This window comes from Mus caroli, chromosome 13 (assembly GCF_900094665.2).
Source record: "Mus caroli chromosome 13, CAROLI_EIJ_v1.1, whole genome shotgun sequence".
Classification (NCBI taxonomy): domain Eukaryota; kingdom Metazoa; phylum Chordata; class Mammalia; order Rodentia; family Muridae; genus Mus; species Mus caroli.
This window is the reverse complement of record NC_034582.1, coordinates 41,759,307-41,783,380: the sequence shown is the minus strand read 5'-3', so window position 1 is coordinate 41,783,380 and position 24,074 is coordinate 41,759,307. Positions and strand designations below refer to the sequence as shown.

The window sequence follows — 24,074 nt, the reverse complement described above, 5'->3', positions numbered from 1 at the left end:
TCAAGGCAATCCTCGGCTGTCAACTGAATCTCAGGCTAAGTTAGGAAACGTGAGACCTGGTTTCACACACAAAAGAAGCCAATCCAAAAGAAACCAAAAACAAACACACAAACAAACAAAAAAACAAACAAAACCCCAAAAGCAAATGTTCCAATTATTGGCATTGTTGTAGAAATATGGGGAAAGAGAAGAGAGGAGAATGAGTCATAAAAGGGACAGCAAGGGACAGGACACTTAGTTTGTGGTATTTGGCAGTGTGCCTTAACTTCTGATAGAAAATTACCCAGGGAGAGACTATGTTTGAGGAGAAAATTCTAAGAAGACGATGTGGCCGGGCAGTGGTAGCTCACACCTTTAATCCCAGCACTCAGGAGGCAGGGGCAGCTGGAGCTCTGTGAGTTCGAGGCCAGCCTGGTCTACAGAGCTAGTTCCAATGTAGCCAAGGCTCACAGAGAGGCTTTTTTTGTTTTCTTTCTTTAAAGATTTTTTCATTTATGTGTATATGGGTACACTGTAGCTGTCTTCAGACACACCAGAAGAGGGCATCAGATCCCATTACAAATGGTTGTGAGCCACCATGTGGTTGCTGAAAATTGAACTCAGGACGTCTGGGAGAACAGTCAGTGCTCTTAACCACTAAGCCATCTCTTCAGACCAGGACTTTCTTTTTATAAAGATGTTAAAAATTCATTGTGAGGTCTCACTGTGTAAATAAGGACATCTGCTTCTAATGTACACTGTACGTTGTGTGTATTCTCTCTACACTCCCCCCCCTCCTCTGCCCTGCGCTGCCCCTCCCCCTCCCACTAGTTCCTTTTATTCTCCCAGACAGTTCAGCTTCTACACATATGCACGCATGATTTTATGTATCTCCATAAAACTAGGGACCACAAATGTGAGAAAACACACTCATTTTCACAAAACTGCCTTGATTTATCAATTATGTTTACAGTTGCATCCATTCTCTTGCCAATAACTTCCTTCTTTATGGCTGCAATAAATCTACCCCACCCTCCTCTGTTTCCATCCACTACATTTTCTTGTCCATGCCTCTGTTATTGTACACCTTTGTTGCTTCCATAACTCAACCATTGCAGATAGTGTTGCGATAAACTTCTGACCTGGACTGAACTGTGCATAACATGCTGTTCTTTTACATAGTGATTCCATTTATCCAAGACTCATTCATTAGTCTACATTCTTCCCAGATTCAACTGAAGAGGTATCAACTCACTCTCTCTCTCTCTCTCTCTCTCTCTCTCTCTCTCTCTCTCTCTCTCTCNCNCACACACACACACACACACACACACACACACACACACGCACGCACACATACTCTGCCTGGACCTGTTCTGAATCCATCCCTGAATATGCTGGCTGCTCTTTTTGCTTAAGCCAATGAACTCAAAGAGGATTGGGAAAGCCAGAGCCATAATTCTCTCCTAGGAGTCCTAGTGGCATCCATCATTATATGAGGGCCCAAAGCTGCAGAGACTTCAGAACCTGATCTAAGTACCTCACCCCATTCCCCACCTCGCTGTGAAACAGGCACATGGCCAGTTTGGAAGTGCAACCTCTTTCCGACCCTCCCTCCCTGCCCATGACTTTCCACCTACTGGATTGCCAGCTCTACAGAGAGCAAATTTCCCCTCAGATTCTGCAGTTCTGGTGAGGACTCAGCTTGGCTTGGTTTACTCAACCAAAGAATTCAATTGCACCCAAACAATCCTTTACTAAAAGCAGTCCTGCCTGCAGGGCTGATTTCATTGTGAAGGCTCTTCCTCTCCCAACACAGTTCAGCAGAATAGGCCAGAAGGGTTGTGAATGGAGTAAAAGAAGCAGGGCTCACCACAGTCCCTACACATTATTATGACTTTTTAATTTGAAAATCAGAAAATTTTGTTAAGCCGTAAAATAGAAAAAGAAATGCAATTGCTACTTTAAAGTTAATTTGAACACATCTCCTTCCCAAAGTGACAATTTACCAGGCAGTAGTTGCTCATGCCTTTAATTCCTGAACTTGGGAGGCAGAGGCAGGTGGATCTCTGAGTTCAAGACCAGCCTGGTCTACACAGAGAATTCCAGAACAGACAGGGCTACCCATAGAAATCCAGACTCAAAACAAACAAACAAACAAACAAACAAACAAACAGAAGTAACACAGTTCAAATCTGTAGGCTACACCTTAACTCAATGCTAAAAATTCCATTTTTTATTTGAACAGGAGATTTGATATAAGAATAAATGGTATGTTTAAACTGCCCTGAACATAAAGAAGGGATTTTAAATGACTTAAGTATTTAATACTATGGTAATGATAAAAGCTCCAAAGTCTACAATTTTCCCAGACCCTTTCCAAGGTCTTGCTAGTTAGCTCAGTCCAGCGTTGAATTCTGGACCTTCCTGCCTCAGCCTCTCAAGCTCTGCGAGTCCCACTTTGCTGTAATCTTCAGGCTGGGTACAATGTGGAAGCCCAGACTGCATACTTTATGATAAACAAGGTAACTCTCCTATGATTCCCAAAGCTTCCTGTATCCCTTTGTCAAACATTTTGAAGGCAACACAGTAAAATTAGTCCCTTGAAATACAAGACTGGCTCAGAATTAGGAGCTATGTAAATATCAACCATCATGTTAAACATCTACAGAGAAAAGTCATATGCTTGTCTCTGTCCAGGGATGCTCAAGCCAACCTTTGACACGATTTTAATACTGTTGTCGCTTAGACAGAGAAGGCATGGATTTGGACACTAAAAATGATTATACTGGGGCTTGGTGAGATGGTTCAGTGGGCAAAGGGGTCTGCTGCTAAGACAGATGGCCTGAACTCGATCCCTGGAACTCAGGTGGTGGAAGGAAGAAAAACCTACACTGTAAGTTGTCCTCTGACTTCCTCACTCTTGCATGCCCCCACCCGCATAAATAAACAAGTCCATGTTAAAAAGTGATTATTCAGAGGTGAGGGCTTACCTAACACGCATGAGCCCTGCCCAGACTCAACGTCCTGCATTAAAGATAAGCCTGCATCACAAATGCACACACTCCTTACATGTACACACTTTTTGGAAGAGTCAAATCATTAAGAAAACAAACTGCAGCAACTGCCAGAGAGGAAGTGAAGGGAGAAGATATTTTTATGTCTCAGGAGAGAGGCTGGTGCGAATGGAAACCAGTCTATTCCAGCCATTGTAGAGATCAATATGGCGGTTCCTCAGACGATTAACAGTGGAGCTCTGTATAAGGCAGCTATCTCACACCTGCATAGGTGAGCAAAGTAACCCACCACAGAGATAATTGGAGGCCAGTGTTTATTTCGGGATGGGTCACAAGAGCCAAGCCAGAACTGGCCTGGGTGCTCATCAGCAGATGAAAGGCTAAGAAAACATGACATCATGCACACAGTAGGACTTCATTCAGCCATCATGAAGGGCAAAATTACTCTGTTTGCAGGAAGATGAATGTAACTGGAACTCATACTAAAGCAAAATAAGTCAAAATCAGGAAGGCAAATATTGTGTGTTTTCTCTCTATTTGTGGGTCTTAGATTATTATGGAAGTTTAAACCATTCATACACATGTCATCAAAGTAGAAGCAAAATTGGGGGAATGGAGGGGATAAACAGGAAGTGGGGGGAAGGGGAGTGACTGAGTGGACGTGGTCAAAGCATACTCCAAGTGTGAATAAAATACCTTACGAAATGCATTACTGTGTACAATTAATACATGTCATTAAGAAGATAAGCCAATATCAACATCTATTACCACTGTGTCAAAATTCTGGGAAAGAAAACTGCATGGAAGGCATAAAAACTAAGGCTGGAGAGATGACTCTGTGCCGTTCCAAACCTCATGGCCCGAGTTTGATTCTCCCCGGAACCCACACGGCAGAAAGAGAGAGCTGCTTCACAAGCTATCCTCTCATTCTACGCGTGTACTCCGGTACCTGGACACCCCAATCCCCAGACGGGACACTCTTTCCCACTGGACTAGACCCTCCCTCCAGATACTTTCTGCTGCTTCAGTTGGCATCCAAGATCACAAGGGCAGGGCGACACAGAAGAGCCAAGGTCAAGGACACTCAGTGCTATCCTAGCCCGCTTCTCAGCTAGAACTCAAGCAGGGAATGAAGCCTTGATTTATTCGCCAGGGCTCTGACCCCTCTGTTCATGCCTCTGCCCTGGAATATACCCCCGCCCCCCAACATAGAGGAATTTAGTTTCCCTTACAAGAACTTGTAGGAGACTCACTCAGACCTTTGTAGCAGGGCAGAAATGTGCCTTAACACATAGCTTTTCCTAAAATTATATTAATTTAATGTATTATCCATTTCTTCAGTGTGTGTGTGTGTGTGTGTGTGTGTGTGTGTGTGCTCGCGTGAGTGTGCGTGTGTGCTCATGTGCTTGCATTACACACGTGTGGAACTCAGTGGACCGTTAAGAGTCAGGTCTTCCTTTCCACATGCGGGTCCCGGGGATTGAACTCAGGTCCTTAAGCTTGTCTGCAAATGCTTTTGCTCATGGCCCCATCATCTCACCGCCCCTCCCACACAGAAGCTTTTGCTGACTGAATAATAAATACATTATTTATTCAAAAAGCTAAATTAAACTCGATTACTAAAAATGAAGAAGAAAAGCACTCAGGATAGTTTAGCAAAAACCCCATTGCCCATGCTCCTATAAACAATGCTAATTAAATTAACTGCCACCAAAGAGAGAGGGGGAGGGAGGGAGAAAAGGGGGGGTGTACTAGTTGAGAAGAAATGGAATCAGCAGGAGTGGGAGAAGCCGAGAGAGACAGGGATGGATATGGTGAAGACACTCTCTGTGTTAGCATTTCTTCTAGGCTCCGCCCCACAGTTACCTGGCAATAGCCAGGTATGTCTGACTCACTATAAAAGGGGCTGCTTGCCCTCTCCTCTCTCTCTAGCTCTCTTGCTCTCTTACCCTCTTCCCTCTCTGCTCCTTCTCTCCCCATTCTCCCCTTCCACCTATTCAAGGCCAGCCTCCTCTCCTCTTTCTGTGTCTCTGTCTCTACTACCCCCTCAACTCCCCTTCCATGTCCTAAATAAACTATTCAATACTATACTGTCCTGTGTGGTTGGTACCTTGGGGAAAGGAATGCCTCAGGATGGGCCTGCAGAGACACCCCCTTTTCCTGCACCATACCGTCCCTGTACCAAACACATCCCTGGCTTCTTTTTCTTTTTCTTTTTTTGTAAAACACAACAATATGCACACGTGTAAAATGTCATATTGTAACCTATTGTGTGTACCCGAAAGTTACCACAGTACACCTTTTCTTTACCAGGACCTGATTTTTTTTTTTTTTTTTTTTTGGACCTGATTTGTTATTCCAGCAGGGTATCTAATGGCAGCTTACTTTTCATAGACAGACAAGTTGGTCCTGGTGGTTAGGATGCCTGCTGGCACTTCCAGGATGTTTTGGTACTAAGTCCAGTTTCTTATTGGTCAGCCCCTGGACTCTAAAAAAGTGTTATCTAAAACCGGCACTCTCAACAAGACATGGACAGAATTTGTCTAAAAACTTCCTTAAGTGAAAAATCTGCCCACTGTATATGTAACTTTTGTCTCTCTTTGTGACGAAACGTTTGCTAAGAACGACTTCAGGAAGGAAGGACTGGTTTCATCTCACGGTTTCCGAGGATGCTGCCCATCAGAGCAGGGAGCCATGATGGCCCGTGTGTGAAGTGGCTGCTCACAGTGTCTGCAGTCAGGAGTTGGGCGGGGGGTTATTAAGGCTGGTGCTTAGCTTTTTAAAACTCAGTCTAGGACTTCAGTCTCTGGGAAGGTGCTGCTTACATGGGGAGAGGAGGTCTTCCCTGTCCAAGTAAACTTTCCTCTAAACTCTGTCAGAGATGATGCAAAATATGTGTCTTTATGGCGATTCTACATCCAGCCGACGTGACAACAAGAATTAGCCACCACACTACCTAAGGCTAGCAACTCAACGGAACATGGGCCGCATGGCAAAGCTTGTGACTGGAGGCCAAGTATGTCCTCAGCGAAGAGTTAAAAAGTCTTTCTCCATATTTTTGGGAAGAAATGATAATGGATAGGTGTGAGAATGCCTGAATTCTGTGTCTCAAGAGCCCGCAGCATGATAATGACTGTGCTGGACTGGATTGTGTGACAGAGACAAAGTGGGGGAACCCTGAGGTCTTCATTTCCTCAGTCATTTCTGCCCTGAGGTGATGCATAAAAGCCATAACGCAGGAGGACTTCTGCCCCTCCACCCCCCTGCACCCTCCCTGTAGTCTCCCACCTTGTTCCTCGTGAGGAGAAAGGTCATGGGAGCCACAGCTGCCCAAAAAGTCAAAGCAGGCATCAGCTTAGGTGACAGATGGGCACTCGGGGGGGGGGGGGGGGGGGGGGCATTAAGATTCCCAGCTGTGAAACCCAGTCTTTGCTGTCCTTTAACCCACCCCGTGTTACTTATTTTTACTAGGGTAGAGACTCTTCTCTATAGAAAATAGATGGAAGGGAGGAAGAGAACGAGAGAGAAAGAGGGACAGAGAGAGGGAGAGGGAGAAGAGAAAGAGGGGCAGAGAGAAAGAGAGGAGAGAGAGAGAGAGAGAGAGAGAGAGAGAGAGAGAGAGAGAGAGAGAGAGAGAGAGAGAGAGAGAGAGAGGAGAGAGATGTGTAGGGGATAGGAGGAAAAAGGAAAGGTGGGAGGGAGAAGGAAACCCAGAATAAGGGAGAAAGAAAGACAGAAAAGAAGGAGGGAAAGGCAAAAATAACAGTAAAAGGGATGGATGGAGGGAGGGCAAAGGAAGAGGGAGAGAGAAAGGGAAAGAGACGGACAAGGGAAAGAGGGATAAAAGAAGATATAACTGGAATGATATCAAAATGTTTTCTTATCTGAAAGTTAGAGCTGTCATTAGCAACAGTAGGAACAGAAAGGCTGGGTTCACAGATTGTGGGAGCCCCCGAGTCAGAATTCCTGACTAGATCACGTTTTGATATTTGCCATTTGGTCAAACTGATTTATGACTGCGAAAATACTCTATGTGTGGTAACCTTATAAAGTCAAGTGCTTCAGTTAATGACAACAACAGGCAGGGAACTGGGAAAACTGGAAGTCAACTGGAAGGCCAACATGGCTGAAGGAGATGGTGAGGGTGAGGGAGGCCACTCTGCCAGGATTGCCACTACTCAGAATGGCTTGAAAGGAGCAACTACTGTAGAGTTGACTTAACTCTACAGTTAAGTCTCAGGGACTCTCAGCGTGTGGTTGTAGTCAGGAGAGACATCCAAAGTGAGGCCTGTGGGTATATGTACCTATAATCCCAGCACTTGGGAGGTAGAGGTGGGGCGGACAGGCGTTCAAGGTCAGGATCACCCACAAAGTAAATTTGAGGCCAACCTGGGCCACATGACACTCTGTCTCAACCCCGCCCCCCCCCCCAACCAACAAGTGAGGGTGTCTATTAATTACCTAAGTGTGCCTATCTGTTATGAGGTCAGGGAAGACAAAGACGGAGCTCAGAGTGTATCCACATCATAGGTAGCCTAGTTCTAATTTTAGTGTCTTTTTGTTTAAATTGTGATTCCCTTATGAAACAATGAATAGGACTGCTTTCTTTTAAATCCACTCTAATCAAGATAAGGAAACAAACATTCCCCACCCCAAGAAACGTTCAGGAAGAACTCGGGATTTCCAGCTGCTACTGGCAGCTGCTTTGGGACTGTCAAGTCACTCAGCAACTGGCCAGAGACTAGTTCCGTAAACTGGGGGTAATGACGTCATTGATTTGGGGGTTTGTTTGCTTGATGAGACAAGGTCTCAAGTAGCCCATGCTGTCCTCAAGCACTCACCTCTGCTATACCCCACCCACCCCCACTCTTGTGTAGAACCTCTGGCCTCCACCTCCAAAGTGCTGGGGACTGTAGGCATGTATAACCACAGTAGGTTTGTTTATAAGGTGCTGGGCAGAAAATCAAGTCTATGTGCTTGCTAGACAAGCACTCTACCAACTGAGCTACGTTTCTAGCTTTTCATTTAGAAAACAACACAACACACAACATGTATCACACCAGTCCACTGTTAATGGGCCATGGCTTCCAAGACCTTGTTGATGATATATGAGATCCGTTTATAGAGAGCCTTTTCCTTCCAGGGCAACCGCCATGTTTACCCTAAAGATCTATTGTAAAATTACTCATTGTTTATTCTTCTAAAGGAGGCGCAGGCTGTGCCATTGTTCTTGGGTTGGAGAGTAATTTAAATAAGCCCCCTGGTTTCTGTTGCCTACAAGGAGGCTTAGCCAGATCTAATCTTTTCTAAACCTGTTCTGTTCTTGGGCTCAGCAGAACGTCCTAATTGTCAACATTAATCCCCCCTCCCTTTTGTGGTCTACTCTGTCAATAGACTATTGAGTGTTCGGGTAAATTACAGCCCGCCCAGCAGCCAGCAAGAGGACACAGAAGTTAAATTGTGGCCTGCCGGTGCCTACTCATTCTTAATATCTGTGAAATAGCTGTTAAGCTGGGAGGGAGGGGGGTGAAATGATGCATGTGGTATATCCGTCTCAGATTTCCGTACTGTACAATCAGGTATGTGGGGGTTTCTTTTTCTAGGCAACAGGTGTGTTTTTGGAACAAAGTTCGACACCCTTCCCTCCCCCCCCCCCCCCCCCCTCCCCCTTTTTTTTTTTTTTTTTTGGCTTGCAACAGAGGTGGCAGCTGCAGGCTTAACTCCAATGACACAGGGCTCTGGGAGGGCACAGACCTAAACTGCTTGTTCACTTTATTAAAGCGACAGGCAGATGGACTCTGGGTGTCTGTGCTTTTCTTTGTGTTACAGAGTCAGGGACTACGTTTTCAGATGACGAGCCTCTCTCTCTTTTATTGATCTCTTTCCCTATATTTTCTTGTCTGTCCTCTCCTCCTTTCTTTTCTCTCTCTTGCTTTCTCCCTTCCTCTCCCCCCCCCTCTGGATCCCCTCCTCTTTTGTTCCGTTTCAGGTTTCAGTTTTTCCTTCTCTTAACATAAACACGACACGTGTAAATCATTCCATATTCCTTATCGAGAACATATTTTCATTAGAGTCGCACTACTTATAAGCTGACAAGTGAGGAGGGAAAAGCATTTCATTTAAATCCAAATACACCTATACCTCTCTTTATTCTAAAAGGAATGTAAAGGAACTCTTTACTCTGCAAATAGAAGGCTCACTCTGCACTAGGGTGTACATTTTTGGAAAAACTCTAAGCTCCCATATTTATTTCTAAGCCTTGTTGTTCTCTGGTTAGAGCTTCTATCTAGGGTTTTGTGAGATGTTAGTAGTCAGAGTTCTGATGTACTGTCCTACCCCAGAAACATACTGTCAACATCAACTGAAGGTCACAGATCTGGAATCACTGTGAGAGCATCATGCAAGAATGTCTTTTTCACATTGGGGTACCACTCCTTTATGTATTTAGCTTTCAGGTAGACTGTGTATGGTAAATATGAGAAATTCAACACGAGTTTGCTGTATGTGAACTTTCAGAGAGAAAAAGACAACCAGAACTAAAAGGGTCAGTAAGTATTTCAAGAGAAGTATTTTATAACAGTGGAGGACATCTTTGGCAGACGAGTACCCTGTGATGTGATTGGTTGACCAGTTATTTAATTGCAGTCTTGGATCCACTGGGATGGAAAGTCACCAGATCCCTTTGTGAGACCATGGCTGGGTGTCGAATATGCTATCAACAGAGACGGAGCAAAGATAGAACCCTTTCCAATTATTTTTTCCTAACCTCAAACAACTTTATCCAAGCATCAGATTTTCTGTAAACCTACGCTGAAACTGTCTTTTCCAGGATGTAAATAATGACTAAGTGCCGGGGTAGAAATCTGTCGGTACCTAGCAGACCAGAGTACACATCCTTCAAGATCTATTCCAATCCAGAAATTCCCAGATTCTATACTTTCCCCTTTCTCCCAGGTTGTAACTGAAAAGAAGTCATGAGAAGATAAGACATAAGAAAATTTGCATCTCTCTCATTCTCTCTCTCTCTCTCTCTCTCTCTCTCTCTCTCTCTCTCTCTCTCTGTGTGTGTGTGTGTCTGTCTGTCTGTCTGTTGGTCAGTCTTGAATCTAGAATGGGGATCACGAGAGATGGAAGAGATATTAAGATTGAGAAGAGATGGCAATGTAATATTTGTGACACGAAAGAAGAAAGTAGGGACGGTTGGAGGAAGGGAGCCAGCCAGAGAGGACAGGGGTCATGGAGAAGAACATCAGGGAAGGGGGAAAGAAGAACACAGTCTAGTGGTGCAGGGGTATAGAAATGTCACTATGAGGAATGTACTCTTCATGATTACGTAAAAACACAGGAAGAAAAAGGGTCGTTGAGATTGCTCAGCCAGGAAAGGGTTGGCCCCACCAATGGCATGTTTGATCCCTAGCACCCATGTAAGAAGCCAGCCATGGTACACAGCTGTAATCCCAGTGCTGGGGAAGGTAGAGACAGGATGATCTCTGAGGCTCACTTGCTGGCCATCCATCCTAGCCACTCAGTGAGTATCAGGCCCTGGTGAAGGACGCTGCTTTACACACATGGTGGATTTCACCCAAAGAAAGACATCTGGGGTCAACTCTTACATACTTGCACACCCACACCTTCATGTGTAGCCACACACTTACAAACACCCACACATACCAGCAAAAACCACATTACCATCTTAACCATCTTTAAGTATACGGTTCAGTGCTGTTAAACACCCGTGCTGTCGTGAGACTTCTGGGTTTTGATGTCGTAGAGCTGAGGCTTCACAGATGATACCTGACGAGATTTCTCACTGCCTCCCATTCCTGCCTCTGGTGATCGCTATTCTCGGTCTCTATGAATTTTGCATCTTTAGATGTGTCACGTAGGAGAAGTCACACAATGCATGCACCCCTGTCTGGGTCGACTTTATTTTCCTTAGCACAGTGTCAGACAACACATTTCCTCGATGCATTTGTCTGTCTGTAGATGCTCCAGTTGCTTCTACCTCTTGGCTGCCAAGACTCACGCTGTTCATAATATCACTCTGAAAGTCTGTCCTCATTGCTTTTGGGTGCATGCTGGGTTGGGTGACCTCATGTTTACAATGCTGTCATTGTTCCTGTACCTGCCAAGCCATTTTCCCTTACAGATGCACCATTTTACATGCCTGCCAACAGAATGCCATGCCCAAGCCAACTTGACTCTCCATTTTCTGGGGTTTTCTGATGATATTTGCATCCTAACCGGTGTTCAGTGATAGCCTCAGTCTCACCCTGAGGAAGAATGGTGCTGCCTGGTGCCAGAGTCAACTCTGTTGGAGGGTCTTCCTTAGAGTGAAGGGAATTGACCCTAATCCCTCTGTTGGGTGCCCTGGTAGCTTCCTGACACACCAAGGACACAAGTCTTCTGCAGTGACCAGCAGATCCTATCCAGCTCCAGTTCCAAGCTACCCCACTCCCTAACTCATCTCCCCAGTGGCCTTCTGCTCTGCTGAGAACAGGTCTTTGCTCTAACCCTGCCTGCCTCTCTCATCTCTGGGGCAACCAGGTCTCAAGGAACCAGTATTAGCATTGGAATACAAACAGTACCAGGCAGACCCATTAGGAAGATCTCTGCTCAAAAGTCACCTACTACACCAACAGCCCTGATTCTAGAATTCTCCACATCATTGTCTATTTCCTTATTTTTTGGTAGTACCTATAACACTGCAGTTGGTTATGTAGTTATGTATGTCTTTTATTTCCCCAAAATAAAGATAAAGGTAAAATTCTGAAGCAGGGGTGGGGCAGGACTCTCTTGTCTCACTCATCTCTGAATTCCTGGATTCCTTCTGATGCTTGAATCAGTAGACACTTGAAGGACAGATAAATACATGTATAAATGAAAGGAGAAATAAATAGAGTGGACATCATGAAGCCATTGGGGTTGCCCGAGGGACAAGAAGTACTTACGTGAGTCTCTACGTCACCAGCAAGGACTCGGCTGTTCTTTAAGAACTCAGCCACCATACTGTTTATCAGTTTGTCAAAGGCTTCCACGGATGGTGCCACACCTGTGGAAGAGAACGGCTTGGTTACTCCCCAGTGGTTTTTGTGGAAAGCCGAGGCTGGCTTGCCACAGGTCACATGGAGGCTGAATACCATCACTGTTACCTCTCACTTATCCAGTCACTCATTCCTCCGCGCACCCCACATTTACGATGGCTCTGGAAAATCCCCTTGGCCCAGTCTCCTTCCTCATCTGTAAAGACTTTGGTCAGCACCATTCGTTCCATTCTCTCCACCCTGACGGTTCTCTTGCTTATCAGCTCAACTGGATTTAGAACTACCGAATGGACACACCTCTATGTACATAGTTCACAGGGACTTTGGTTGGAGTTTTAATAAATCGCAAGGATAGATTTCTCAATATTGGGGGGGGGGAGTCACGGTTTTAGTAAGGGAGTTGCAGAGAGGTTTAACCTTGGAGGAATGTGGGGGGTTGGGGTGGCGGGGAGGGGCAGCAGGAGTTTGGGCTGAATGGGGAAACAGTAAGCTGAGTGTCAGCATTTATCTCTGCTTGCTGACTGAGGCTGCCAGTGACCCACTGCCTCCTGCAGTGGGAGTTCCTCAGTAAGACTTTCTGGCTTAATGGCCCATGTGTCTCAAACTATGAGCCCCCCCCCCCCACCAAGCCCTTCCCCTCCTTTAAGTTGGTTTTTATCAGGCATTCTGTGACACCTCTGAGAAAAGTAACAAATGCCTTCCAAGCCCATCAGGGAAGCAGGCACCTCACCCCGGTACAGAGGCGGGACCAGAAGTACAGAGAGAGCAGGCAAGAGCCTGAACTACAGAGCAAACCACAGGCAGATCTCAAATAGAATTGACCCAGGATCCCCAAAGTCACTGCCTCTTCCTCTGTACCTCTTCCAGGTACAATAGCAACCTATAGAGTTGCCCAGAGTCCCCAGGAATTCAGAGGACAGCGAACTCTGAGCAAGAAGGGGTTTCAGGGCAAACCCATTTTCTTCCTCCTCCATTTCCAAGGGAGAGGACAGATGGGCAGGAAGAGAATGAGCATCATTCTGGATCGATCTCTACAGGGCTTGACCAGCAGCCAATGTGCTGTGCACGTGGAGGGCGCATCAGACGCAGCCGTCCAACTACTGCACTCTGTTCCCTAATCCGCATTTTAATTTACTAACTAAAACCAGACAGACAGACAACATCAAAACAAACCCAAACCGAAAATCTTAGCTTTCCTCCCCCTAATATTAAGAAATTTGTCCTTGCAGTTTTTTTTTAAACTCAAACCAAAGCTCTGTTCTTTCCTCAAATACCTCATCCCTGCTCACAAAGCTGAGAGAAGACCTCCTTCTCTTTTTATTCCAATTATCCATTTGCACAGCCCCAAGGAAGGGTCAGAGTGTGTTGGGGGCAGTGATTGACAGCTCCCCACACTTGAGGCCAAACACCTCAGCAGCCTGTCGACAGGAGTTATCCTGTACCAGCTAGGGTGGAGTTTCACCTTCTATGATACAACAGGGCACAAGCCCTGAGATTCTGTGTATATTCGTTTGGGAATGGACAGACCTGTTTGTCAACTGAGGGAGGTGTGAGAGGTTTCTGTTGAGCATTTAAAATGGAAAAAAAAAAGTCCAGAAACGTGATGGAAGCTGCTGCCTAGCGAAAGGCAAAAATGATGAAAGAGAATATTTTTTTCCAGTTCCCTTTCATCCCGGACTCTGTTCACACCTCCTCCGGGCAGCCTTTAATGATCTACTCTTCCCCTAGACTGTATCCTTTGAGCGTCTCTTAATCAAAGCATCCTCGACTCTGAATGGTAATGTAGGCAGAGCCAAGATGCTGGAGGAGTCGGACTGTGTATAATTCATCTGAGGTCTCCTGCAGCCAGGACCATGTTCATCATGGGGTAGGGCTGCAAGATTTCTTCCTCTGTGGAGCTGAACTTGCTCGATTGTCAGGAAAGCAAGACAGAAAAACAAAGCAAAGCAAAGCAAAGCAAAACAAAACAACCCTCAAAACTTATAGAGAGGTTCTTGATTTCTAGATGATATGCATTTGCAATGGCCTGTGTTCTTTCTCAAATTTTCCGTTCAAGTATAAAAGACATAGCTTTATTTAATACAGAATACAATATAGTAATGCAGTGTATAGATATTTAGCATATAGTACTATATTTAGTATATATATAAATATATACATATAGTACTATTACTATATATAGTATTAGTGTCTATATTTAGGGGGGTACTCAATTGACTAATTAGTAAGTATTTCACACACACCTCGTGCCTCAGTCTCCCACGTGCTGGGATTATGGGTGAATACTACCATATCTGGCTAAGAAGCTGCTCTGGGATTTAGAATCATCAAAGCTGACTGCGAAGAGAAAATGGCATTTCTCCAGATTAAATGAAATGTTTTAAGAATGGGGACCTTTCTGGTATCTCCCTAATTATCCCACTTGCTAATAATCCCACTTCAAGTAAAATGAATTGCGGGCTAATCTTTTCAGGAGACCTTTGCTTTAGTGAGTGACTGGAAACAATTAGAAAACATTTGTTTAAATATCGAATAATATAATTTTTGTGTCCTCCAGTTTTATTTAGTCTTTCCCCCCTCAGGGCATGTCTTTCTATTTGTGTGTATATGTGCATGTCCCATAAGTGCATGCATGTGTACAGGTTTGCTCATATGTGGGTGTGCATGTGTGTTCTTTTGCACTTAGAGGTATGAGGATGATGTGAGGTATCTTCCTTGGTCACTGTCTACCTTAGGTATTGAGGCAAGATCTCGCGCTGAACCCAAAGCTCAGAGATTCCCTGCCTCTGTGCACAGTCCTGGGGTTACAGGCCTGGCTTCTATATGGGTTTTCAGGGACCAAACCCCATCTTTCAGTCTTCATGGCAAGCTCTTTACCCATTGAGCCATCTTTCCAACTCTCTCTCTCTCTCTCTCTCTCTCTCTCTCTCTTTCTCTCTCTCTAAGTAAAGAAAACACTTGGTTTTGTCTGCTACCTTTTTGACTGTGTGAGGTTTAAATAATTGGCTTTTCCTGTTCGTTTAGGTACCTATCATCTCCTGAAATTTAACTTTAATTTATGTATTTATAGGCTTCTTACTGGAGGACAGAGACATTAAGGAAATGTCTGCAGCCACTTACTGTCCAGCACATAGTGAGACCAAGTTGCTGGAGACAGTGGAAAGACATTGCCATAGAAATGAGGTTTATGAGGTCCAGACTCCAATGGAAGGGCTTAAGAAGGAACCACGGGTGCATCTTTGATTATCTGTAAGAGAGACTCTGGCCCATCTCAGGCTCTCTCTAAGCAGTCCCTCCTTCCAGTGCATCCAGTCCACTTTTGCTTTTATCATGTTCAGAGGGAAGACAGAGCCAGTGCATTTCAAATACACACAGTATTTTCTGTTCTGTGACGCGTAATAGGACACACAGGTCCCCAAATACCCCATGTTCCAGAAGCAGCAGCGCACATCTTTCCTGGGGAAAGAGGTGTTGATGTGTTCTCTTGCCCGAGGCTTTTCCCAGCTCCCCAAAGCCTGGCAGCATTTAAAACAGGTCAGAGAGGCTGTGCGTGTGCACACACAGGTCAGGAATAGAACTGCATAGTCAACACAGATCACCATGTGAAATTTTAATTTTAGATGAGCAACGAATAGATTTTTAAGGCAATTACGTACCATGCAGCACAGCTCATGCAAAAGTTGGGAAATTCGGAATTTCCATTTTGGAAGTTCTATTGTAAATAGCTTAAAATAGCTTAAAGCTTGCCATATGGATTACCTGCTATTTACTGTTGGATTTCCTTTGTCTTGTCTCTTCTCTTTTCTTCTCTTTTCTTCTCTTTTCTTCTCTTTTCTTCTCTTTTCTTCTCTTTTCTTCTCTTTTCTTCTCTTTTCTTCTCTTCTCTTCTCTTCTCTTCTCTTCTCTTCTCTTCTCTTCTCTTCTCTTCTCTTCTCTTCTCTTCTCTTCTCTTCTCTTTGCTTTTCTTTCTCCCCTCCCCTCTTCCTTTCCTTTCCTTTCCTTTCCTTTCCTTTCCTTTCCTTTCCTTTCCTTTCCTTTCCTTTCCTTTTCTGTAGGAGTTTTTTGGTTTTTTTTTTTGTTGTTGTTTGTTTTAATCTCATGTAACCCAGGCTGACCTCAAGTTAGATATTGTGGTCATTTGAATAGGTATGGACCCCATAGATTCGTGTGTTTGAAAGCTTAGCCAAAGGGAGCTGTGGTCTTATTGGAGGGGGTGTGGTTTTGTTGGAGGAAGTGTGTCACTGTGTAGGCTTTGAGGTTTCCTATGCTCAGGTTCTACCCAAATGTGGGATCTGGTCTCCTCTTGGCTGCCTTCAAATCAAGAAGTAGAACTCTTGGCTTCCTCCAGCACCATATCTGTCTGGACATTTTGATGTTCCTTGCCTCCTTCCATGACGATAATGGACTAAACCTCTGAAACTGTAAGCCAGCCCCCAATTAAATGCTTTCCTTTATAAGAGTTGTCTTGGTCATGGTGTCTCTTTACACACACACACACACACACACACACACAAAACCAAAAAGAAAAAAAAAACGAACAAACAAACAAACAAACAAAAAATCCAAACTAAGACAGATCTGTACTTGAAGCTAGCCTTGAACTTGATTGCCATGTCTACCTTCTGAGTGTTGGGATTAAGGTATGTATCAGCCACTCCTGGCTTAAAGAAAATTATTAGCTTTTAATTTTTGATCCTACAAATTTTGAAAAAAATATCTTTTTTTTAATATATGCATGTGTGTGTGTGTGTGTGTGTGCATAATGTGTGGGTAGGATACCTATGCAACAGTACACAGACGGCAATGGACTCTATGGAGCCGGGTCACCCTTTCCACCTTTACGTGGGTTCTGGGGATCAAACTCAGGTCACCAGGTTTGGGTGGCAAGCACCTTTACCCACAGAGTCATCTCTCCAACCCAAAAGCTCTTTTCATAAAAGCACCCTGGGTTCTGCCCTCAGCACCCCCTCCCCCCATGCCCCAGGCCTACTAGTTAGGGATGCTCGGAGGTCAGATTACATGCTCTGGTCATGACTGTGCTCCCTCACAGGCTTAACCTGGGACAAGCTTCAGTTCCAGTTGCTGTGGTCAAACGCAGTGACTCAGCCTTAGAGTGAAAACCTACAGCACCTAACCCCTTTCAGTGCCTTCTAGTCGAGCACACTTGTCCTGGCTTTGATAATTCCTTCAAGGATGCGGCTACACATTAAAACAGAACAACACCTCTTTGGCTGTGGACTGCATTCTTGGGAGGCACAGATGCCGATCTTTTTTTGTGGACTATGGCTTGCAGCTTCTAAAGTTTGCTTTCGGAAGCTGGTTCATAAAACCTGCCTGTCTGTCTTTGTGGGAGAAAGAAAACGAATCCCTTCATGTTCTTTCCCCAAGGCTGCTTGCCTCTGGTTAAGGTGGTTCTCACACCCAGAGGAAGGAGAAGGGGTTTGAAGGAAGTGGGAGTCAGATTTCGGAAAACCTGTTGAAGGCAGGGCTAAGTGAACCGCACAAAGACCAGTAATGACATCAGGAAGTGGCCCTACCTCCATTGACACCATTCACTTCCCCGCAGCCTCCCGGAGGTCCGTCTAACCCTGCAGACAGCTGCTCCAGCCGGATGACCGCACGTTCCAGCCTCTCCATCAGTCCCGCCATGTCTGCCATTCTAGAAAGACACAGACGGAGATTATGTGAGCATCCCTGAGAGGCGGCAAACTGACACCATCCCACTGAATGGTAGGTAGAAGATAAACATCACTAAGGAGCAGACTCCATCACCTCCCGCCATGAGAGTGCCTGAAACGGAACATTCTCAGTTCAAGGTCTGGTTTGTGTTTTGCTTCCTCTGCTTGTTTGTTGAGCAAAGACCTCTCTATGTAGCCCTGGATGTTCTGGAACTCACCATGTCGAGCAAGTCGACCTCAAACTCACAGAGATCCACCTGCCTCTGCCTCCTCAGTGCTAGGACTAAAGGCATGCGCCTTTATCACACCATACCTGGAACGACTTTTTAAAAAAATATAGACTACAAAACCTTAGATGCAAACACTACCTAGCTTTTCATTACTGCCTGATGCCGATTTTGTCCAGCACTCACCTAAAAGCCACAGACACATAACCCCAAATTAATATCACCAAGGCATACGAGGCTAAGTGGTGGGAACACGTTTCAATTAGTTCTAGTCACCGTGTTAAAGCATGATTACCAAAGGGCAACTCTAACCCACTGGAAATCCTTGTTCTCCTCACTGTATGAAATTGTGAGTTTCTAGAATTGTGTATTGTCCAGCAGGCAGGGAGATACCACCCCCTCTGGGTATTATTTATTACCAGTTTGCTATCAGTGTTTCTGTGGTGAAATTATCTTCTGTTATAATGATTCTGAGTTACAGAGGTTTTCATTTAAAATATTAAAGGTGGTTACTCTCCTTGTGGAGGCTGCTGGTTACATCTAGGCACATGTTAGTATTGGCCTGGCTGGCTTTTGGAGGCTGGGTCTTAAGTTATCCATTACTCAGGCTGGAATAGAGATGGAAGCTGATTGAGGCATTGGGGATGAAGGAGGGAATCACACCCCCATCGTTTTCTGTTTCCAAACACATATTTAACCAAGTGTGTAGGTCCCATGACTAGTCCTGGACCTTACATAGTCCTCTGTGAACTGAATTCAGTTAACTTATTACTATCTGAGAGCTGTATCTCACTTATTTATGACTACCCCTGGTGGAAATCAGTCTGCGACCCCAGAGAGAATAAAGCATGCCGGCTTTAGCCAGAGCCTGTGGTTTCTTCCACTCGTAGGAACTTTCCCAAGCATCGTTGTGAGCAAGGGAGGGGCAGCATGCTTCCGAAAATCATGGACACAGCTGCCCTGGAGCAAGGATGTGCTGTGTCACCTTGGGATGTGCGAATATTTCAAGAGTTTCCCTGGAAGCCAGGAGAATGTGCGTCTCTGCATTGCTCAGTTTAAATACGATGATCAGGTCACCACAGTTTCCCAACGCAAGCTTAACATCATCTAACCACATGCCTGGCTTTGTACTTCAGCAACTCAATATCAGTAGCCAGAGATGGGCGCAGAACTCGTGGTCTATTTTGGAAACCCGTCGCTCTGGAAGCTGCCGCCGGCAGCTCTCTCAAAATATGGAACAGGACTCTCTGCGAGGCTGAATCCAGCATCTAATCCCAAGGGGTTGCAAAATTAGAAGTTGCTCAGCTATTCTTTTCCTCTTCACGTCAGAGCTTCTGATTCCATTGCAGTTGAAGGGGGTGGGGGTGGGGTGGGAAGGAAGGAAGGAGGGATTTAATTGAATCCTTTACATAATCTTCTTGCAGGGGAACTGGGTATCTCTTAGGTGGGCGAGGGCCGTTTGAGAAATGATGAAAGACCCTCCGATCTTTTAATAGCTGTCCATCTGTTCACTTATCTAGGTTCCCTGTTAGTCAACTTGCCAAACATCACTGCCAGGGACCTAGTCTCTGATAGCAGGGATATGTATCTGTTTTGTTAGCCGGCTTCCCAAAACCACCTCTGGCTCTCCTCCATCAGGACAAGCTGTTTTGGGAGAGCCTGTTAAATTTCACACTTGGGACTGCCTTCCCAGCCTGGGGCTTTTAATCAGACTCCTCAACTGGTTCCAATCTCCAGCTATCTAACAGTGAGTGTCACACATGTTGAGAGACAGCAGAACTCAGCCTATCAATCTGCCGGGCGAGGCAGATTGCTGTGGAATGCCACTCAGATGCCACTTCATGTAAAATCAGAAAGTCTTGTCACAGCTTCAAATGAGACCAAAACAGGTCACTTAGAGGAGGCTGGAAGGATACCTCTAGGTTGAAAATTTAGGAGCACTCTGTAAGAGACAGAAGAAAGGAGACACTGGGATCCACATTAGCTTGCCCAGGGTGACTGATGGGGTCTGAGGTAGCCATGTACTCAAACTTTCGAAGTCTTTCCACATTTGACCTCAGCTGCCGTGCAGACTTTCAAGACTAAGCACAGCCAGAGATTCTCCGAATTCCAGCCCATTTGCCTTGGCATTTCAAAACACACTTAGCCAACTTTTGACAGGAGCTGGGCATGAAGGAGGAGGCTGAGGAGAGGCAGAGAGTTGCCACGGCAGATGGGAACACAAGGGTCTGGTGAGGAATGGGTCTGAGCAAAGGAGACAGATGGAAGCGTTTGGACAGGAGGCCAGTGGAACAGGGTGAGGGGGCAAGTTATCTGTGACAGATAGTCTAAGCATCAGAGGAGGAACAGGAGGCCAGATTTACAACTGAAGACTCAAGAGTCTGGGTCAGATGGTATAGCTCAAACATGGCTCTCCAAAATTCTAGCCGCCCTGTCCCTGTAGAGAGGACCCTATAGGTGAGTCCCTACTGCCTATTGCTCATCAGACCAGAGGAAAACGTGGTCACATTCTTATATTTCACACCTTTAAAGTTTAAAAAATTAAATTAATTGCTATTTATGGTTGTTTTGCCTGCATGCATGTCTATGTACCATGTGCATGCCTGATGCCCACAGAGGCTGGAAAAGGACACTGAATCCCCTAGAACCAGATTTACAGACAACTTTGAGTTGCCAGGGAAGTGCTGAGACTCGAACTCAAGCCCTCTGGAACGGCAGCCAGAGGTGCTCTTAACCATTGAGCTGACTTTCTATCCTCTTGCAGGTTTCTTTTAAGAAACTGTGTTTGAGGGTAATTTATTTCTTAAAACAAAAACAAACAAACAAAACGAAGCCTCAATGGGAGGGCCTGGTTGGCCTGGGAGTCTTCATGTAGACCAGGCTGGTCTTCACTTAGCCTTGTAGCCAAGGCTAGCTTTGATCAGCTGATGCTCCACCTCCTGAAGTTATTACAAATACACACCACTTTGCCCATACTTGAGATTGATCTTGTGTATAAATGAAGTTTTGGAGACTCTATTGAGTATCTTTTATAATGGGAAACTCATCTTAATGTGTTATTACTTTTCTTATTTAAAACTCTCCCTTTGTTGTTTATTTTTTCCATTTCATATGTTTTTTTTTCTCTTTTAGATGACATAGCACACATATCATCTAAAAGACATGGTATGGGAACTCAGTATTAAATCATAATTGAGTCAAGATGGTTAGCATTTTTATCCACTTGTACACAGCAATGGTGTGTGTGTAGTGTGTGTGTGTGTGTGTGTGTGTATGTGTAGTGTGTGTGCGTGTACGTGTTTGTGTCTTCAAGATTCCTTCTTGGTTCTTTATGAATTACATAACAGGTTGTGGTACTGTACAGTTCCTGTATTACAGAACACTGGCCCTTACTGGTCCTCATTCATGTCAGTACCCATTATACCACCACTTCCTTTCCCTTCCCCACTCTCTCTAGCTTCTAATCACCAACACTCAGCTCTCTCCTTCTTTGAGGTTAATATTTTTAACTCCCACATGGGTCTGGGAACATGGGGGTTCATCTTGAGGTGTCTGGATGATTTCACTTGATATTTCTTCCTATTTCATCCATTTAGGCGATGGGACTTTTATTCCTTTAATAGCTGAGTAATATTCTTTGAGTGCATGCCTACTCCTTACGTCCTTTACTCAGTCACCTGTAAATACGTGTCTCTGCTGATTCCATACGTCGCCACGTTTTTCCTTTTGTAGAGTTTAACTTTTGCCTTTATCAGAAGGGTATCTTGTGATGTATATACTGATCTTGTGATGTGTATACTGCATACTGTTCAGACCACGTTATACTTATCCACGTCTTCAAATACTCATTTCTTCATGGCAGAAACATTATTTTTTTCTTCCACCTTTCTGCAAAACTTCGTATGCAATTCTTAGAAAACCACAACAGTTTCCTGTTTATATCTTTTCACCTGGAGGGATGATCATTTCCAATCACCCTAGCCAATTTTTTTTTTTTTTTTGGACAATTACCTCTTCATCTCCAAGTAATATGATTTCATTTACGTCTTGTCTGTTTTTTTTTTTTTTTCATTTTAAGGCGTGATCCATTGAGTCCCACCAGGGCACACCTGTATGTTAAATGGTCTCATTATTTAATCCAGGCTTGCCTCACACTCAAATGTAGTCCAAGATGGCTTCGGATTCTCAATCTTCTTGTCTCTCTGCTTCCCCAGTTCTGGGATTACAGGTGTGTATTAGCTGTTCAAGCCTACACAGTTCCCTGTATCTCATCTTTTTAATGCCACAATTCTCGGAGAGTCACATCTAACTCCTCAGGGCCACTCTGATTATCTGCTGGCCCTTCTGGTTTCCTAACGCTATTGTTAACAGTGTCTTGGTTTTTCTTTTTCCCTCCCTTTTATTTTCTCACCCTATCCTTTTCTTCCCTTTCCTTTTTGTCTCTCTGTCTTTTGAGACAAGAGTCTTGTTATGTAGCCTAGGCTAGCCTCAAACTTCCAGTTCTCCTTCTTAGTTCCCTGAGAACTGTGTTTATAGGTGTGCCACAACACCTGGTCTAGCTCTTGGCTTTGTAGGAGCTGTAAAATGACCCATCTTTCCCCTTCTCTTCCAGTGGTGTGAGTCTCCACTCAGCAGAGCCCAGAACAATAGACAGTTTCCTTGTTTTTCTTCTTCCACTGTGGGTCCTTCTCTCATCCGAACAGTTGTTCTGTAGCCAGGCTGTTTGTCTGTGACCTGGCATCTGGTGTCACCTTCTATGATGTTCCCTCCTATCTTCCTATGCCCTATCGTATCTTTGTCTCTGAGTTTATAAATAATAAATTAAAAAAAGACCTGGGGTTCAAATATTTCCCATAATCCATGTGTGCTCTCCCGTAGACTTTATTCCAACAATAAAGAGACCTAGAATAAAGACATACTTCCTATAACCAGTGTGTGCTCTCCTTTCGACTGTATTGTAACAACAAAGAGACCCAGAATAAAGAACTATTTCCTGTAGCCAGTATGTGCTCTCCCATAGACTGTATGGAAACAACAGAGACCCAGAATAAAGAAACATTTTCTTAGGAGAAAAGATCAGAAGGGCTATTTTCTCTCACTAATCCATGTGAAAAACCCATCCTCAAAGTACTGATACTCCGTTCCTCACATGGTCCGATTTTATGCCCACAGTGCAGTCTATGTGGAAAACACCTAAAGAGAATGCATTTCTGTGGTTTTCCCATTTCAAATTCCCATAAAAGGAGAGGTCTACACACTTATGGGCATTTCACAAAGTTTGTGTTCATGTTCAGCTGGGAAAGCACAGAGGGATCTTGAGGTTGGAGTCACGGACCACATTTGATCCTCTGGCTCTTGTTAGCTGGGGCACTGTGATGGTTAATCTTTACAGTGACTTGGATGGATATGGAATCATCTAGAAGATACAAGTCTTGCTGTGTCTGAGCAGTGAAGGCTCACTCTGATATGGCTGAGTCTTGAACTGAATAAAAAGGAAAAACTACGCTGAACATCAGAGGTCCTCTGCCCCTGCTTCCTGACCCATCCACATGTGAGCAGCTGCCTCCCACTCCTGCTGCCAAGCCTCCCCGACCACGGTGAACTGTCCTCACTCAAACCGCGAGCCAAAATAAGGCCTTTCTCACCTAAGCGCTTTCTACCAGTTATTTTATAGCAGCAGTGAGGAAAGTAACTAAAAAAGGAGCCCTGGGGAATGTGCTTAACTTTGCTTTACTGGGTCACTAGCCATTTATAGGCATGCTAGAGACACACAGACCGTGGAACACAGACAGATGAACAGGCTAACCAAGGTTAGTGGGACAGTCCATATCTTAGCAGTAAGAGTTGCAATATGTGTTACAATGAGTTACAAGAGTTACAATGTGTGGGGTGTTAAGGGATCACTGAGAACCTATGGTGAATAGAAGAGATTTTAAAAAATATTTTATTTTCCTGTCTCTACCTATTCTTCTAATATTTCTCCCATACAAGTCTAAACAAGGTCTGATCCTGCTTATCTCTGAGAGCACACAAGATCAGCCATCTTCAAAATGGTATGGATGTAGACTTCTTCCAATATTAAAAAGAGTTTCAGATTTATTTCCTTTATTTTATATAGATAAACCTTTTGTC

General features: G+C 44.6%; 1 protein-coding gene across 1 annotated transcript in view; it reads right to left on the bottom strand.

Annotated features, from left to right (window-relative positions):
* Cap2 (cyclase associated actin cytoskeleton regulatory protein 2) overlaps positions 1 to 24,074 on the bottom strand; it is a 139,910-nt gene that overhangs the window by 100,577 nt on the left and 15,259 nt on the right. Inside the window, exons 2-3 of the mRNA XM_029468430.1 lie at positions 17,575 to 17,696; positions 11,945 to 12,045 (exon numbers count right to left, since the gene is read on the bottom strand). Coding sequence (XP_029324290.1) covers positions 11,945 to 12,045; positions 17,575 to 17,695 — 222 coding nt within the window. The 5' untranslated portion in view covers position 17,696. The remainder of the gene's footprint in view (positions 1 to 11,944; positions 12,046 to 17,574; positions 17,697 to 24,074) is intronic.